The 18,050-nt window shown below is 52.8% G+C and overlaps 1 protein-coding gene and 1 long non-coding RNA gene across 2 annotated transcripts in view; one reads left to right on the top strand and one right to left on the bottom strand.

Moving 5' to 3' along the window:
* The window catches only part of LRP1 (LDL receptor related protein 1), a 107,574-nt gene extending 90,664 nt beyond the window's left edge, over nt 1-16,910 (top strand). The window contains exons 66-89 of the mRNA XM_031941122.1: nt 1,503-1,625; nt 1,729-1,854; nt 2,435-2,551; nt 3,139-3,245; nt 3,394-3,526; nt 4,807-4,926; nt 5,441-5,563; nt 5,768-5,911; nt 6,014-6,148; nt 6,276-6,395; nt 7,323-7,591; nt 8,438-8,616; nt 10,423-10,529; nt 10,844-10,960; nt 11,903-12,079; nt 12,387-12,527; nt 12,883-13,056; nt 13,260-13,421; nt 14,517-14,691; nt 14,800-14,901; nt 15,045-15,106; nt 15,322-15,412; nt 15,600-15,744; nt 15,948-16,910. Of these exons, the coding sequence (XP_031796982.1) occupies nt 1,503-1,625; nt 1,729-1,854; nt 2,435-2,551; nt 3,139-3,245; nt 3,394-3,526; nt 4,807-4,926; nt 5,441-5,563; nt 5,768-5,911; nt 6,014-6,148; nt 6,276-6,395; nt 7,323-7,591; nt 8,438-8,616; nt 10,423-10,529; nt 10,844-10,960; nt 11,903-12,079; nt 12,387-12,527; nt 12,883-13,056; nt 13,260-13,421; nt 14,517-14,691; nt 14,800-14,901; nt 15,045-15,106; nt 15,322-15,412; nt 15,600-15,744; nt 15,948-16,088 (3,290 nt within the window). The 3' untranslated portion in view covers nt 16,089-16,910. The remainder of the gene's footprint in view (nt 1-1,502; nt 1,626-1,728; nt 1,855-2,434; nt 2,552-3,138; nt 3,246-3,393; nt 3,527-4,806; nt 4,927-5,440; nt 5,564-5,767; nt 5,912-6,013; nt 6,149-6,275; nt 6,396-7,322; nt 7,592-8,437; nt 8,617-10,422; nt 10,530-10,843; nt 10,961-11,902; nt 12,080-12,386; nt 12,528-12,882; nt 13,057-13,259; nt 13,422-14,516; nt 14,692-14,799; nt 14,902-15,044; nt 15,107-15,321; nt 15,413-15,599; nt 15,745-15,947) is intronic.
* LOC116419688 lies at nt 9,956-10,881 on the bottom strand. Its single transcript, XR_004229966.1, has 2 exons — nt 10,773-10,881; nt 9,956-10,306 (listed from the first exon to the last, which is right to left on the bottom strand). It is a non-coding gene; the product is annotated as an uncharacterized LOC116419688 (long non-coding RNA).
* Nucleotides 16,911-18,050: the final 1,140 nt, after the last annotated feature.

The raw sequence follows: 18,050 nt of genomic DNA, 5'->3' as shown, positions 1-18,050 counted from the left end.
CCGCATCCCCTCCAACAATCATCATTATTTTTTCCTGTCATCTTAGCCAATCTGACAGGTGTGTAGTGGTATCTTAGAGTTGTCTTAATTTGCATTTCTCTGATTAATAATGACTTGGAGCATCTTTTCATATGACTAGAAATAGTTTCAATTTCTTCATCTGAGAATTGTCTGTTCATATCCTTTGACCATTTTCAATTGGAGAATGGCTTGATTTTTTATAAATTAGAGTTAATTCTCTATATATTTTGTCACTTGGGTCATTCTAACCAATATTTTTCTACTCAAATCACGGATTAAGAAAGTGATTCCTCTGTATGCTGAATAATGCTGAATCACCTGGTCAATGCCATGCCAACCCTGGGCTAGGCCCACAGTGCCACCTGAGGGTTTGCAAGCACTCGGAATAGGATTACAGGGTTTTTCACCCCAGAATTTCACAAATTCAAAAGCCAGTCCTCTGGTAATTTTCACTGATTTTATGCATTATGTCTGGCTCAGATGTCCGCTGGATTTTTAGTTATTCTTTCGTAAACTTGGTTCAAACATCAACTATTTCTTTACTAGAACGGGGATCTTGACTGGAGAAGATTCCAAACATAGAGATAGATTTCCTGAGTTATCGGAAAGCTCTACTTGACACTACCAAGAGCTGCAGCAGCTTTCTCTGACTTACCCACACTTCTAGATTTTCTCTTGGCCATCATTCTCACTTCATACAATCTTCGAACTTTTAAATAAACAACTTTTCCTCAGGAGGTGATTCAGAAATCTATTTCAAGGGACTAGCTTCTGATGTCTATCAGGAATTTTTGAGTGGTCAACCAGAACTAGTAATTCACAGAACACTCAGCGTTATCCTGCTAATTATCACTTTATATTTTTCTCAGTTCTTTTTCACTTCATTTTAGTAACCTCATAATGTCCTTAATTCTTATACTCAGGATCTCTTCCCCAAATCAGAACTCTGGATGATTTTATACCCATCATCTCTACGACCATTATTAAACATATCAGCCCCCATTTTGTCAAGTGATTCATAAAAGTTATGTTTGGCGAACCAATAGCCATCAACTAATCACTCAACATTCAGCATATACAGAAGAGAAACAGTGAAACAATAGTCATATATAATTGATATATATATAAAATAAAATAGTAAAACAGGCAGATTAATGTAATTAATCAATAGCGACAGTGTCAGACACTTTACATTTATGAGTCTGTGAAGTAAAGTAGGTTTATAATGAGAGAAAAAATATCTATGGGGAAAAAAATTCCAAAATCTCACACGTGAGATGTAACAGTTTATAGACATTTTTAAATCCCTTTTCCCCCAATGGAGGCAATATAATGGAAGTGTGAGGGGTAAAGGAGCTGTTGGGAGTGAAGCTGAAGATACTAGTTGGGCACTAAGGCAAAAGAGAAGAATTATCATGATGCTGAGAAGTACTGAGGGGATGAGACTCCCTACCTCACTCCGCTGCCTTTCCCTCACCCAGCCGAAGTGACCTGTGCCCCCAACCAGTTCCAGTGTGCCATTACTAAGCGCTGCATCCCCCGAGTCTGGGTCTGTGATCGCGACAATGACTGTGTGGACGGCAGTGATGAACCCGCTAACTGCAGTGAGTGACCCCCCAGGCCCTTGAGTGTTCCAGCTCTTAAGTGGGTTCTGGCCCCCGTCTCCGAATGGGACTTCTGGCTGAGCTCTTGCCTTTCCACCTTCAGCCCAGATGACCTGTGGGGTGGATGAATTTCGCTGTAAGGACTCCGGACGCTGCATCCCTGCTCGGTGGAAATGTGATGGAGAAGATGACTGTGGGGATGGTTCTGACGAACCCAAAGAAGAGTGTGGTAAGCTGGGTTGGCAGGGATTGATCTCTGAATCTGAGAACTTAACTTGGGCTGGAAAAAAAGGGAAAGGCGAGCCATCAGTGTCTCACTGCTTGACCCTGGGAGGAAGAGGAGTGAGGGAAGGGGGGAGCATCTCTGGTGCCCCTTTCTTCCTCAATGTTGCTCCTCCAGCAGCGTCACCTCCACCATACAGAGACCTCTCGGTCAGTGTGGCATCCTCTCAATAATGTTACTGGTCCCCGTGGGTCAGTACTGCTCTGTGTTTGTATCCCCTCCCCCGACGTCTTCCTCCATGGGGGACCTCTCCATGTGATCTGAGTTGTGACCCTCCTGTTACCTGGTGACTAACCACCTGAACTCTCCACATCTGAGACCTTGTACTCCCCTAAGTGACTCTCTTGGCTGAGATAACCTAAGGACAGCCATTTCTAAACCTTGAAGGACTGTGTAAACATTAGCCATCTGCCCCCCGGCTCCTGTCTGCCCCCTGCTCTGCCCCCTGTGTTCCCCCCCCGACCCCTGTGTCCCCCCCAACCCCTGTGTTCCCCATTTCTGACCCCTGTGCCCCTCCCCCCCGCAGACGAGAGGACCTGCGAGCCCTACCAGTTCCGCTGTAAGAACAACCGCTGCGTCCCGGGCCGCTGGCAGTGCGACTACGACAACGACTGTGGCGACAACTCGGATGAGGAGAATTGCAGTATGTGCCCCCCAGACCCACCATTCCAGAGCTCGCCCCCCCCTCCCCCGTTGCCGGCGCCACAGGCAGGCCCCCTTGCAGAGCCCTGCGTGCCCACCCAGCTTGTGTCAGGGTAGCTGCCCCGCGGGGTCAGAGGCTCCCAGCCCCCTCACCTCCTCCAGCTCCATGTTGTGTATTTCAGTTTGTGCCATTTCACCTCATCTCATGTTTCTCTCCATTTTCACACTGTCCTCTTGGGGTTGCAGAGGTAGGTGTCTCTAATGCCCCCCACGTTCCCAGATACCTTCCTGCCCACCCCCAGGAGCCTTCCTTCTCTCTCCCCTCCCCTGTGCTGTCTCTCTGCCCACCCCCGTAGCCCCCAGAGCTTGTTTTTGTGACTCCCTCCCCAACTGCACCGTATCTCCCCCAAGGGAAGGGGGGTGCCCCGGCAGCTTTCCCTGGGAGTTGGGGGGCCGCTGTCTGCCCTCCGCGGATGTCGCCGTGGCCCGGCTGGATTCTGAGCCCAGGGCAGCCTGGCTGTGGGGCCGAGGGACACGGAGGGTCCCCTGAATTCTCGGGCTCATCCCCTGGGTATCTGTCCTCCCCAGCCCCCCGGCCTTGCTCTGAGAGTGAGTTCTCCTGCGCCAATGGCCGCTGCATCGCAGGACGGTGGAAGTGCGATGGGGACCACGACTGCGCTGATGGCTCTGATGAGGTGGGGAGCGGCTGGACGAACAGCCCGACACAGCGCCTGGGGACTAGAGGAGGGGGCCCGGGGCAGAGGGGCAAGAGCTGGCCCTGCTCTGCCCCGGGCCCTGCCGGCCAGGCCGCTTACGCCCGTTCTCACCACCCCCGCCCCACAGAAAGACTGCACCCCCCGCTGTGACATGGATCAGTTCCAGTGCAAGAGCGGCCACTGCATCCCCCTGCGCTGGCGTTGTGACGCGGACGCTGACTGCATGGACGGCAGCGACGAGGAGGCCTGCAGCACTGGGGGTGAGTGGCGAGGGTGGGCCCACTCTGGCTTCCCAGGGAGCCGCCGTCTGTCCCCCCTGTCCCACGGACAAGGGCCAGAGATCCCCGTCTCCTCCCCCAGCCTGGCCCTCCCTGGGCGGACAGAGAGATACAGAGACAGGGCCTTTCTCCTTCGGAGGCCAAGCCTCGGGCTTCAGGCCTCACCCCCCCCCCCCCCAGCCCTTCTCCTCCTCCACAAATGCAAGTCGAGTCAGCAGGGCGCGTGGCTACGCTTCCTATGGGCGACGGTGCAGGTTATCGACAGGCTTAGGTGGCCGGCTTCATCCCTGTTGGCCCACTCTGCTCTCCACCCGCGGGAACAGGTGGGAAGAGCCGCAGCGGCTCCATGCTGCCGCTCCAGGCTCGTCCTTGTGGCAGCCTCTGTCTTAGCTCTCCTCCTCACAGCCCACACCGGCCTCCAGAGAGAGTGCTCAGTCCCCCCCGGTCAGGCCCCAGGTCTCATGTGGTTCAAAAGAAAGAGCCGGGTTCAGATCCTGCCTGGGACGCTTGCAAGCTGTGGGAGCAGAGGCTTCCCCATTCCTGGGCTTCGGTTCCCTCTGTAAAATGAAGGGGATGGATTAGACGCTGTCTGAGCAGGGACCGGATTGGTTTTTAATGGGCCCCAGGTTCTTAACTCAGCTTGAGATGTTGCAGAATTTAAAGGTAGGTTTGTTCTTGTGGAGTCAGCCCAACTCACACCTGCCCAAACAGCATCCCCCACCACACACCTGGAAATGGTATCTAGCCTCAGCGGCTCGGCCACCTCTGCAAGCCGTGCGATGGATAGCTCTGAGTGTGAGGAAGCCCTTACCGGCCTCCTGGAAGCATCCGTCCTTTGCTCCCGGTCCTTCCATGAGACAGCCCTTCCAGGAGCTGGACCAGTATCAGAACCCTCTGCTTGTACAGTGCTCTGTTCCAGGAATCAAGGAAACCCCATCTTGCATCTCCCTGGGCTGTATGTGGAGCATGCTCAGTGCTCCCGGCCCGTTTGTCTCTGGTCCCGCCTGGGTGGGCTGTTCCATAACCTGCCTTTGCTTCCAGGGTTGGATTTCCTCTCTAGCCAGCTGCAGGCCCTGGGCTCCTCCTCATCTGCAGAAGTCTGGCCTTGGGATCTTGGGTTGTCCTAGATGGCCCTTCCAGCTCTGAAAGCGTTATGATCTTATGACTCTTATTGATTATCTCTTTAAAAAAAAAAAAAAGGGGGGGGGGCACCTAGAGTAACAACCAGATCTAAACCTCTGTCCTGTCACTTTTCCCCAAAGTACGAACCTGCCCCCTGGATGAGTTTCAGTGTAACAACACCCTGTGCAAACCCCTGGCCTGGAAGTGTGATGGGGAGGATGACTGTGGAGATAACTCAGACGAGAACCCGGAGGAGTGTGGTAAGACTGAGCTTGGGAAATCCACAGAGGCTGGGGGAGAGGGGACGAGAGGAATGGGATATGCTGTCCCAGGGGGCGAGGGGGGGTGGCGTGGTGGGCAAAGGGTGTGGCCTCCCCCCGCCCCTTTCGGCATTGGAACCGGGACTTGTAGCTCTTTTCCTGCTCTCCAGGCCCCCCAGCCTGTCTCCAGCTCCCTGGGCCCCCCAGCCCATCCCCGACTCCCCAGGCCCCCCAGCTCCCCAGGCCACCCAGCTCATTCCCAGCCCCTGAGGCTCCCCAGCCCATCCCCAGGTCCCCAGTCTGTCCCCAGCTCCTCGGGCTCCCCAGCCTGTCCCTAGCTCCCCAGGTCCCTCAGCTCATTCCCAGCCCCTGAGGCTCCCCGGCCCATCCCCAGGTCCCCAGTCTGTCCCCAACTCCCTGGGCCCCCCAGCCCGTCCATGGCTTCCTGGGCTTCCTACCTTGTCCCTGACTCCCACTCACACCCAGGGCCTTCCTGCTCCATTTCTCCCCACAGCCCGCTTCCAGTGCCCCCCCAACAGGCCATTCCGATGTAAGAACGACCGGGTGTGTCTGTGGATCGGGCGCCAGTGCGATGGCACAGACAACTGCGGAGATGGGACCGACGAGGAGGACTGTGGTGAGAGGGCTTCTGGGAAACCCTTCTCCGCTGGGCTAAGTCCAGGGACAGTATGGGATGAATGGGGGCGGGGGGGATGCAGCATAGGGGAAGGAAAGACTGCACTAAGAGGATACATGGATGGGGGGGGGGGCTCGTGTAGCAGGCTGAGGGCCAGTCCTGCTGTAGTTTGGCTCCTGAATCCCTCCCTCCCCAATCCCCCAGAGCCCCCCACGGCCCAGTCCCCACACTGCAAGGACAAGAAAGCCCAGTTTCTCTGTCGGAATGGGCGCTGTCTCTCTGCCACGCTCCGGTGCAACATGTTTGATGACTGTGAGGACGGCTCGGATGAGGAAGGCTGCAGCCCCGGTACCGAGAGGGGGCCCCCCTGGCTGAGGGTGGGGATAGGGCGGGGCAGCTGGATGCCCGAGGGCCCAGGGAGGCAGACCCCAATGACTTTTCCTCCCCCAGACCCAAAGCTGAGCAGCTGTGCTGGGAACGGAAGTGTGTGTGGGGACGAGGCTCGTTGCATCCAGAGCCCCAAAGCTGTGTACTGCGCCTGCCGCCCGGGATTCCACACTGTGCCCGGCCAGCGTGGCTGCCAAGGTGGGCCGCGTGGGGAAGGTGTGAGGGAGCCCGGCTGTCAGCAAGGGGTGTTTGCCTGGCCCTTGGGCAGAAGGCAGGGCTCTGGGGAACCCCCCGTGCCTCGCTGACACCCCCCACCTTTCTGCAGACATCAACGAGTGTCTGAACTTTGGGACCTGCTCCCAGCTCTGCAACAACACCAAGGGCAGCCACCTCTGCAGCTGCGCTCGGAACTTCATGAAGGTGCATAACACCTGCAAGGCAGAAGGTATGGGAGCTCGGGGGGCCCGTGTCTTTGGGAGGACACAGGGGGCATGGGCCGGGGATGCTGTAGTCCTTCCCCGGCCCAGCCTGAGCTTAGCAGCTGCCCCGACTCAGAGAACCAGGTGCAGGAGGACTCACCAAATACTTATCGGGGCCTGCTGTGTGCTCAGCCTTAAGCTCCAGGCTGTGAGTTCCAAAAATAAGGCTGAGGTATATATAGTCCCTCATGTTCGAGACATTTAAAGGGAGGCAAGACCCCTAAGCAAAGAAAGGAGACAAATGGCAGACAGCATATGAGAGAGTGCAGAATTGCAGAATTCCCTGGGTGACCCAGGGCCCCAAGAGTCAGTGTGAGGGCTCATGGGGGGCAGGAGTCGGTGGGAAAGGCTTCATGGGAGGAGACTCTCCAGGCAAGTCCTGAAGTACTATGGATGTCGATGCAGGGGGGAAGGTCTTCAGGTACAGAACATCATGGGGAAAGGGATCTGGCAGGAATGAGTGTGCAGGCCGACAAGGAGGCCAAGATGATTGAAGAGGAGAGTTTGAGCTAGAAAAAGCTGGCTAGTTCTCAGTGAGGAGAGGGGCGAGGGAAGCTGGGCAGATTATGGAGATGATGAGAATTGGAAACTAATACAATGGAAAGTTTTCTGGATTTGGAGTCAAAAGACCTGGATTTGCATCCTGGATCTACAATTTAATGTCTCTGTGACCTTGAACAAGACGTATGTTCTAAAGAGGGTTTCAGTTAGATGGCCTCTGAGTCCATCCTTCAGCTTCAGAGCTCGGCTCTTATGAACTACTATGCCTGAAGCCAGACTTGTATGTATCCCCTGAGCAGGGTTAAAGCCCCAGATCCCTTTTATTGCTAATGACCTCCCTTCCTCCTCTGCCCCAACACACACTCAGAAGTCCCCGAACTCTCTCCCCTCAGGATCGGAATACCAGGTCCTGTACATCGCAGATGACAATGAGATCCGAAGCCTTTTTCCCGGACATCCCAACTCTGCCTACGAGCAGGCCTTCCAGGGTGACGAGAGCGTCCGCATCGATGCCATGGATGTTCACGTCAAGGCTGGCCGAGTCTACTGGACCAACTGGCACACTGGCACCATATCCTTCCGTAGCCTGCCGCCCACAGCCCCCCCCACCACATCCAACCGCCACCGGCGCCAGACAGAAGGGGGTGTCACCCACCTTAATGTGAGGGGATGGGAATGGCAGCGGGCTGGAGACTGGCAGGACAGGGGGGAAGAGAGATGGTGGGATCATTTACTCAGTGTTAGTGGGTGGAAATTTTTCCTAAAATATGGAGTATAGGACAGTTTGAAAAGAGTAGGAGAAATGAGAAGTATAGTTGGAGATCAAAAGACAAACTCCTGGGATGGATAAGGGACAGGATCGGAACGAGAAGGGTGCCTTGGAACTAAGGCCTGAGGTACATAGTATCCAGGGTCTAAATTCCTTATATGAAACAGAAAGCCGTCTAGTGCCACATTAAACCCTGACTCTCACTGTGTCCCCCATATCACTAAACCACACACAGAAATATCAGGAATGGAAGGGAATGTCAGTGTGAAGTTCAACTTCTTGGAAGAGCTGAGCCAGAAGTGGAGGACATGAGTCAGAGGTGCTACTGGCAACAGAAATTAGCAAATTGAAAGGAAGTGCAGGTCTGAGGAAAATAATGGGTTCGGTTTTGAATGTATTGAGTTTGAGGTGCTGGGAGAAAATTGAGGTGATCTTCAGTCATTTGGAAAAGGAGAATAGAAATTCAGAGGTGAGCCCATATAAATGGATTTAGGAGTCATGGATTAGGAAGAAAGATAGGGCACAGGATCTTCCCAGAAGACTCAGCTAGATGATAAATCAATAACAAGCATCTGTTGAGTGTCGGCTGTGTTCTAAACACTACAGATTGTCAGGAATACAAACACAAAAATGAGACAGTCCCTGCCCTCTAGGAGCTTACACACTAGTAGTTGATGAGGGCTGGATAAGGGATGATGGCTACTGAGCATCTCATGGACACGCATATGCCCTTTCCAGATTTCAGGGCTGAAGATGCCACGAGGCATTGCCATCGACTGGGTAGCAGGGAATATATACTGGACAGACTCTGGGCGGGATGTGATTGAAGTGGCGCAGATGAAGGGCGAGAACCGCAAGACGCTCATATCGGGCATGATCGATGAGCCTCATGCCATCGTGGTGGACCCGCTTCGAGGGTAAGGAGAACTAAGAGCCAGAGTGGAGAATCCGGGGAGACGTGATGAAGAGGACCTCAGCAGCAATCTTAGCATCTCTCTTTCTCCCTCCCTTCTCCCAGATTTCTACTTAATTTCTCCAAACTCATTTACTGGCTAATTTTGGAATTGAAAAATTAATGGCCACTTCCAAGCATGACCATCAGGAGTCCTCAAACACCCCTGTCTTCCCATTTACCTACTAAGCCTCTCCCTTGGTTCACATATAAGGCTAGGGTTTTTTTTAAAATATTTTTATTAGAGAAATTAAAGGGGAAATGAAAAGCACAATAAAAGCACAAAAAAAGAAAATTCTCCAAGAAAAATCCCCCAATTGGGGGATTGCCTACTCCATAGTAAGAGTCAAGGTAGAGAGTCCAAGCTGATCTAAAATCCAGCTACAGGAGACAATATGGTCTAGTATAAAATAGGGCTAAATTTAGAGTTCAAGGATTAGGATTCAAATCTTAGCTTTACTGTGGAAAACCTCTGACATTGCACAAAAGCATCCACTTCTGTAGACCCCACTTGATCTCTCTGGGCCAAAGTTGTCTCATTTGTAAAACAATGGAGTGAGAGTAGATGACTTCTAAGATCCTCTCCCGATCTGAATCTAGATATTTCAGCAAAAAAGTCCCCTCCACTTCTAACTCTGAGGATGCCCAGTATTTTGTCCAGGCTAACTTCTTGGATTCAGGGAAGATTTTTCTGCTTATTCTGAAGCTTTACTTCCTTTCCCTGATGTCATACTTTGACCCTTCTCCATTCATTAGTCATTAGTTAAGGTGCCTTTTATAAATCAGATTTTCACAAGATCCAGAAGCTTTTGAACAGGACAACCCAGATATATCCAAGGACACAAGCTACTGGGAAGAAAAGGTCCTTGTTCAACAAGAACATCTGAAAAAACTGGAAAAATCTGGCAGAAATTAATTTAAGGCCATCACATTACCATAACAAGTTTCAAATAAATATACAACTTAAATATAAAAAGTTACATCATAAAATAAGAGAGAAACATAATGTAGTATCTTTCACAATTATGGCTGGGAATAGAAGGGGGAAGATTCTTAACCATATAAAGGGTAGAATTCATAAAAAGTAAAAACAAGCTCTTATGCAAAATTAAAGTTTTCATGAACAAAATCAATGCTGTTGGACAAGAAGAAAAACTATAAAGAGGTTTTAAAAAAAACTTTTGCATCAGATAGCTCTGATAAGAATCTGATGTCCAAGTTATATAGGGAATTTACATAGAAAAGATGAAGAGCCATTTCTTTATAAATAAGTAGTCAAAGCTGTGGAGAAACTTTTTTTAAAAAAATAATTACAAAATGTCAACAATCATGAAAATTGTCTGATATCTGCAATATGGCTTCTGTGTAGCCCCTACTTGGCATTCAAGAACTCTCTTCTGCCCTTTCATCAGCTTCCTTAACTGCACAGTTGAAGATTTTCATGATTCCAAAATCAAGGTTTTTTTCCTAGTTGCCCCAGAAGAGATCAGTGGCTCTGACGAAGAGTTGATTCTTCTAGTTTATTTTCATGTAGGTTCATCATCATCCTTAGAGGACAATAGTTTTGAATCCCTGGCCAAGAAGGCCTCCTCGAGTCAGTTTGATCAATACACGGTCTTTAAATTGTGTCTTTGAAATGACATTAAATTAACTTTCTAAAAAAGAAGAGGGGCATTAAGGGTTACGTTGTTTGTTCCCCTTTGACAGGCTCCTACTACATACAAATAGCCAATGCTCATACCCCATCATGCACTTTTGTCTTCTCCCCTAGCACCATGTACTGGTCAGACTGGGGCAACCACCCAAAGATCGAGACAGCTGCCATGGATGGGACCCTCAGGGAGACCCTGGTACAAGACAATATTCAGTGGCCCACAGGTATGCAAAGCGGGGTGTATCTGGAAGAGAGTTCTGCCCTGGGCACGGTAGTGGAAGGTGGAAGCCCGCTATCTAGCTTAGAATTCAGTGGCTCGGAGGCCTTGAAAGTTGGAGGGACCTCGGCTTTGTCCCATTGGTTTGAACAGTTAACTGTCTGCGGGTTTAGTTTTGGAAAGGCCCTTTGGAGAAGAGAGCCGTGTGTGAAGGGAGGAGGATAGAACCTCTGCGTGTGTGTTTACGTACCTGGGAGAGGGAGGGAAATCCTTCCTTTACAGACAGCACCATTTTGCTCTCCTCATGGTGTGCTCCCACAGGCTTGGCGGTGGATTACCATAATGAGCGACTGTACTGGGCCGACGCTAAGCTCTCCATCATCGGCAGCATCCGGCTCAATGGCACAGACCCTGTGCTGGCTGCTGACAGCAAAAGAGGTGAGGGCCCTTCCGGGCATCTTCCCCTGACCTGAGGGCACAGGAGCCCTCCCGTTTCTCCCTCATCTCCTCAGGTGAATTGCCTTTCTTCCTGTCCATCTCCTCCAGACTGACTCTCCTTGGGGCTCTTAAGAAGATTGCCCTTAACAGGAGGTGTCCCCACCCCAGTCCAAGGCCCTTTGGGGAGGGGGAGAGGAGCTTAGATACAGCGGGGGAGACACGTGTACACTAGTAGCTCAGGGCAGGGTGCACTAAACAAGGAGTGATGCAGAGGGGTAGGAGAGGGGACATCTGTTCCAGCTGGGGTGATTGAGAAAGCCCCCAAAGGAGGGGCATTCGAGTTCGGTTTCGAAAGGTGGGTAGGATTTCCACAGGCAGAGACAGGAGGGTGGGAGGTAGTGATGAAAGCAAAAGTAAGAAGAGGTGGTCAGGCACGCAAGTGCGCACGAACCGCGGGCTTCGGCTGCGGTGTACATGTGTAGGGGAGCCACGGAGAGAAGGCTGGCGAGGTAAGTCAGGACCCAGTCATAGAGGGCCTCGAAGGCCGGACGTAAGAGTTTGGTATCCCTCCCTCTGTGGCCACCGAGGAGCTTTGAACAAGGGAGTAATCTGGCATTGCATGCAGGGGGAGAGGGGCTGACTGAAGGGGAAACAGGAAGCTCCTGCTGTAACCTAGATTGGATGAGTGAATGAATGTGGCGGGGGGAACAGAAGGAGACGTGGAAGTCTGGGTATCTGGCAGAAGAGGGGCTTTGAGGACAAGAGGAGGCAGGTCAGGGGGAGGCGATAATACAGGATGTCCAAACCAGTGCTAGGCAGACTGTCCAGGAGGCAGAGCCCGGCAGGCGGATGTGGACGCATGGCAGGGGGTTAGGCGGGGCGGGGGGGGGGAGACTGATCTCTATCTTTGCTCTTACGCTCCTTTTCCGGCTCCCCTCACAGGGCTGAGTCACCCCTTTAGCATCGACGTCTTTGAAGATTACATCTATGGCGTCACCTACATCAACAATCGGGTCTTCAAGATCCACAAATTCGGGCACAGTCCTTTGATCAACCTGACCGGGGGCCTGAGCCACGCTTCGGATGTGGTCCTGTATCATCAGCACAAACAGCCCGAAGGTAGGGGGGTGGAAGCAGAGAAATGGGGCATTTCCTCAGGGCAGAGATGAAGGGGTCCAAAGGGTTCTGGGAAGGAAAGGAGTTCCTGGGGTAGAATAGGAAGAGAAAGCAGTCATGGAGAGATGGGGCATCTTGGGGTGAAAGGAGACAATCGGGAGAAGAATTCTGGGTTCCAAGAGAAGGAGGGTCCTTAGAACGCAGATCTGGAAGAAAAGAGAGGATGTCTGGAGAGCCAAGAGGGAGATTGGGTGTCCTGGAGCAGCACTGAGAGTCTCTGACTTCCACCCTGACCCCGTCCTCCTTGCAGTGACCAACCCCTGTGACCGGAAGAAATGTGAATGGCTTTGCCTTCTAAGTCCCAGTGGCCCCGTCTGTACCTGTCCCAATGGGAAGCGGCTCGATAATGGCACCTGTGTCCTGTTGCCCTCACCTACCCCCCCACCAGACGGTATGTGCTTGTCTCGGGCTCTCTCACCCCTGACCCCCGACTCCGACCATCAGCCCCCAATCTCCTACACCCTGGATTTCTGTATCTAACCCGAGCCCCAGGACCCCTCTCCCTTGTTTGCCAGATCTAGGATCACAGCCAATCATTCTGACACTCTGGGTTCCCCCAAGTTCCAATGTTCCCCACAAATACCTTTTGACTTGTGACCCCCTAAGTCCCCTTATGCCCGAGCCTGCCCAGTGTCCCAGATTCCCTGTGGATCCCTCTAAAAAGAGGAGGAGGGAGAAGGTGTTTCTATGTGCCCCACACCTATGGTAGGAAGCCTTGTGACACCTTTAACCACTGTCTCCCACAGCCCCCCGGCCGGGCACCTGCAGCCTCCAGTGCCTCAATGGGGGCAGCTGCTTCCTCAATGCCAGACGCCAGCCCAAGTGCCGCTGCCAGCCTCGCTACACGGGCGACAAGTGTGAACTGGACCAGTGCTGGCAGTACTGCCAGAACGGGGGGACCTGTGCTGCCTCCCCCTCGGGTAGGGGCCACTCTCGCTGCTTCACTGCCTTTCTCTGCCTCAGTTTCCCCTCCCCTCTCCTTTTCTCCCTCTTTGTTTCGCTTTCCTCTCTCTGTTTCTCCCTTTTCTCTCAGCCTCCATTTACCCCCTTTCTCTGTCTCGACTCCCACACTCCTTCCTTCTCTTGGTGCTTCGTCTCATCTGTCCCCTTCCTCCCCTTTCAGGAATGCCCACGTGTCGGTGCCCGACGGGCTTCACGGGCCCCACATGCAACCAGCAGGTGTGTGCCGGGTACTGCACCAACAACGGCACCTGCTCCGTCAACCAGGGCAACCAGCCTCAGTGCCGCTGCCCGCCGGGCTTCCTGGGAGACCGCTGCCAGTTCAGTAAGTCCCCTCCACTTCTGGGGGGGGGGGCGCACGGTGGGGTAGTGAAGGGCCGCCAGGAGGAGGAAAGGACTGGGAACCAGTGTCCCGGCCCGGGGACAGGATTCATTTCCAGTATCACCCAGTGACAAGGAGGCAGATTCCTACTCTGGATAAGAAAGAACCTTTCAATACTTTTTGTTATCTCCTCTTCATGACCCCAGATGGGGTTTTCTTGGCAAAGACACTGAAGCAATTTGCATCCCTTCTCCAGCTCACTTTACAAATGAGGCAACTGAGGCAAATAGTTACGTGACTTGTCCAGAGTCACACAGCTAGGAAGTGTTTAAGATTGGATTTAAACTCTGGAAAATAATCCTTCCTGACTCCAGGCCCAGAGCTTCATCCACTGTACCACCCGGCTGCCCTTTTGAAGAATTAGAGCAGGGTATCTGTGATAATGAGGTCCCCTGTTAGTGGAGGCTTTCAAGGAGAATCTAGAAATATTATAAAAGAGATTTATTCGTCCAAGCAGGAGAATGGACTAGGTGGGCATAAGTCCCTTCTAACTCCTAGAGTCGCATGTCAGTGAACTTGGGGTGATAACCTCACTGGGCACAAGGTTGAGCCAAAGGTCCTATTAAGGGCTCAAATCAGCTAGCATTTATTAAGCACTTCCTATGTGTCAGGCGCTGAGGGCAGAAGGAAAGGAAAAAGCTCAAGGAGTTTGTGTTTCTAATGGGGAAGACAACATGCAAACAACTGCACATTCAAGATACAGAAAGGATAAATGAGATTGTCAGATAGGGAAGGCACAAAGATTTAGGAGCACTGGGAAAGGCTTCCTGAGAAGATGGGATTTTAGTTGAGCCTTGAAGGAAACCAGGAGGCAGAGATGGGAGGCAGCCAGAGAAAATGGCCAGAGGGGAGATGAGAGTGTCATGGGGGAGGAAGGACAAGGAGGTCACGAGGAGGAGCACAGAAGAGAAGGCTGCTAGTGGGGAAGGCATGGTTTGCACCGTGGGGAGATTCTTGGGCCCCGGGAGGAGGGAACCGGCCGTGGGGCTGATCTCTCCCCTCCTCTCCCACTCCCTCCCCTGACCCTGACCCTGACAGAGAAATGCTTTGACTACTGTGAGAACCAAGGGGTGTGCCAGATGGCCTCCGATGGCACCAAGCTGTGCCGATGCACCAGCCAGTTTGAGGGACCACAGTGCCAGGTGGACAAGTGCAGCCGCTGCCTGGACGGGAGCTGCTCTATCCTCAGGCAGAGCGGGGAAGTCACCTGCAAGTGAGTGAAGGGGAGCGCTTTGGGCCACTGCCTTCCCCGGCCCCATGCTGGCCGCCCCTTCCCCAGCGCAGCCCCAGCCCTTCCTAGCCAATGCCTTCCTTTCCACAGCTGCTCTGATGGCCGCATAGCCCCCAGCTGCCTCACCTGCGACGGTCACTGCTTCAATGGAGGCTCCTGTACCATGAACAGCAAACAGATGCCAGAGTGCCAGTGAGTGAGGAGCTGATGGGGTCTCCTGAGGGTCCTTCCCTGACCACACCCATCTGCCCCCGAGGCGCACCTGACCCACATCCTTAGACAGAGCTTTCTCTGGGGATTCTCACCAACCATTGCTGTCCCTCCTTCCTTCCCAGGTGCCTTTCCCCAAACACTGGCCCCCGGTGTGAGCAATCAGTCAGCCAGTCGCAGCCTGGACGTAGGTTTGGGGGCTATGGTGGGGGTGGGGGGAGGGGAGGCAGCAGGGCCTGCTGCTGAATGGGGCAGAATCAGAGTTGGGGGGGAGACCCGACGCTGCCAAGGCCCCCACAAGTGGTCACGCAGCCTGCCCTTAGTGACTCCAGGGACCATGGGAGAGGGCTCTGCCAAGAGTGGCTGGCCCCTCCCGGCCCACCCGTTTCCTCCCTCCTGCAGGTATAGCCTCCATCCTCATCCCCCTCTTGCTGTTGCTGCTGCTGCTTCTGGTGGCCGGGACTGTCTTTTGGTACAAGCATCGAATCCGTGGGTGAGTTAGAAGAGCCTCATTTAGGGAAGAGGCTGGGGGGGATCAGATCCTTGGGGGCTTCCGACCAAAATCCTTCGCCGGCTTCCTCTCCTGAGCCTTGCTGAGGACCCCCTTGCCAGCGACCCCATCACATCAGAATCTCCTTTTTCCGGCACTGTGGCCATTTTGTCCTTCTCCCCCTCGCCAGGGCCAAGGGTTTCCAACACCAGCGAATGACCAACGGAGCCATGAATGTAGAGATCGGGAACCCCACGTACAAGATGTATGAAGGTGGGGAGCCAGATGATGTTGGGGGATTGCTGGATGCTGACTTTGCCCTGGATCCTGATAAGGTAGGCAGGCGTGGGGGAAGGACAGGAGAAGTGGGGAGAAGCGGCCTCCTGGGGGGGATGACAGGGGCCAATGAACAGAAGATGGGGAGACAGAGCAGAGGGAACTCGGATTTGGAGGGTAGGAGTGGGAAGTGGGGAGGGGCTCAGGGTGGTCAGCACATGGCAGAAAGGGTATCCATGTGACTCCTTTCTATTCTCCACAGCCTACCAACTTCACGAACCCTGTGTATGCTACCCTGTACATGGGTGGCCATGGTAGCCGACACTCACTGGCCAGCACCGATGAGAAGCGGGAACTGCTAGGCCGGGGGCTTGAGGATGAGCTGGGAGACCCCCTGGCATAGGGGCCCCTGCCCCACCCCAGCCTGGACTCCAGAGATACCTTTTCCCCTACCATGAAAAATCCTTTTAAACTTTCCCTTCCTCACCTGAGTACTCCACCTTCCCCAAACCCGGCCCCCTGGCCGATGTATAAATGTAAAAATGAAGGAATTACTTTTTATATGTGAGTGAGCGAGCGAGCGAGCGAGCAGTGTTATCTCCTTTCCGTTGTCCTCCCTCCCTTTCCTCTGCCCCCCCCAATGCTGCCTTCCGGGGTGAGGGGCAGGGAGAGCTCTGGGGGTCTGTGCAGCTCAGACATGGGGCCAGAAGGGGAGAAGGTGTCTCTCCCCCACTGCCTCCCCACCAGACTGTCCTAGGGTGGGGGAGAGTGATAAGCTGCCACCCCCTCCCACCCTGTACAAGACACTTTGTTGAGGAAATCTACCCTTCCCTCCTGGCCTGCAGTTCCCCAAGGGCTAATCTGAGGGAGGAGGAAACATTTACAGTCTTGGGGTAATGGGGGACTTCCAGCCAAAATCAAAGCTAATCTTATTCCTAGTCTTATTTGGGGGCCGTCACATCCTGCCCCTGGCCTCCCATCCCAGACAGAACTCCCCCCCGCCCCAGACACCCCCTTCCTCCCATCACTGTGGCTCCCACAGTTGGGAATTTTTTGGGAAACAGCCCCTCCGCACTCCTCAGGGTGGCTGAGGAAATCCTGGGGCACTCCTAGGAAGGAATGGGCAGCCCCTGTTTTGGGGATATGAACGTTTTAATAATTTTTGCTGAATTCCTTTACAACTAAATAACACAGATATTGTTATAAATAAAATTGTAAAAAACTGGTAGTTGCGATTGGCCCCTTTCTTCGGGGAGGAAATAAAAGTTGGGGAGGAGGTGGGAGGTGGGAGGGAAAACTGATGGGGAATGTATTTGCTGACTCTGACCACCAGAGGGAGCACTACCCCCTTCCCACAAAAGGCAAAGCTTTTGCTCCCCACCCCTCCCCAGTCTGAGCCTTCTGCCTTCCTCTCTCCGTGTCTGGCTACAAAGCTTTCCAACTGCTCCCTCCAACGAGATGATCGCCTGTAATCACATCACCAGCCCCAACCCCTGTCCTAAGCTCCGGACCCCCATTTCCAGCTATATTTTCACGAAGGTCTTGAGAACACCCAAATTCAGTTTGTCTCAAACCAAATTCTTCACCTTCCCTCTCAAAACCTTCCCCGGGCCCTCTCTAGGTCTGCTAATGGTACCAGTCACCAGAAACCTCCTCCGTCTTCTCTGACTCCTTGTCTTTCTATTTCCCCGGAGCCAATCATTGCTAAGCTGTGCAGATTACATCTGTGCAATATCTCTCCCATCCATCCCCGCTGCCACCAGCATGATCCAGGTCCCTCATTACCTCTCACTTGTGGGATTGCTACGATGTCCTTTTGGGTGGGCTTGCCATGGAACTTCCCTGGTTCAATTCATCCTACACACCAATGGCAGCTTAATCTTCAAAAGCACTGAACTGACAAGCTCACCCCAGTACTCAAAAAGCTTCAGTGTCTGCCCACTGCCTGGAAGACTTGAATCTAAGGTATTCTAGTCAATGGCCCAAATCTATCCTTCCAAACCTCCTCCGCACTTCTCCCAAGGTGCTCTATCCTCCTGCAAAACTAGACCCATTACTGCTCCTTAAGCACTTTCTAGGCTCTTCTATCTCTGTGCTTTTGTCCATTGCTGTTCCCTTTGATATAGAATGCTATCATAGGAAGAGGACTGGATGTAGCGTGGTTGTCCAAAGATTTTGGGGAATTGATCTGAAACTAGTATTCAAAAGGATCCATTTTACCTAGTCCAGACTTGAACCCATCTTGACAAATGTCTCATCTAAACATTGCTAGCACGTGTGACCTTTCAGGACCTTTCAGTGCAAGTCACTTTCCTGGACCTCAATTTCTTCTTCTGAAAAATGAATTTTGGTACTAGGTCTAGGT

Source organism: Sarcophilus harrisii, chromosome 5, assembly GCF_902635505.1.
Source record: "Sarcophilus harrisii chromosome 5, mSarHar1.11, whole genome shotgun sequence".
Taxonomy (NCBI): domain Eukaryota; kingdom Metazoa; phylum Chordata; class Mammalia; order Dasyuromorphia; family Dasyuridae; genus Sarcophilus; species Sarcophilus harrisii.
This window is presented reverse-complemented; position numbering and strand designations above follow the sequence as displayed.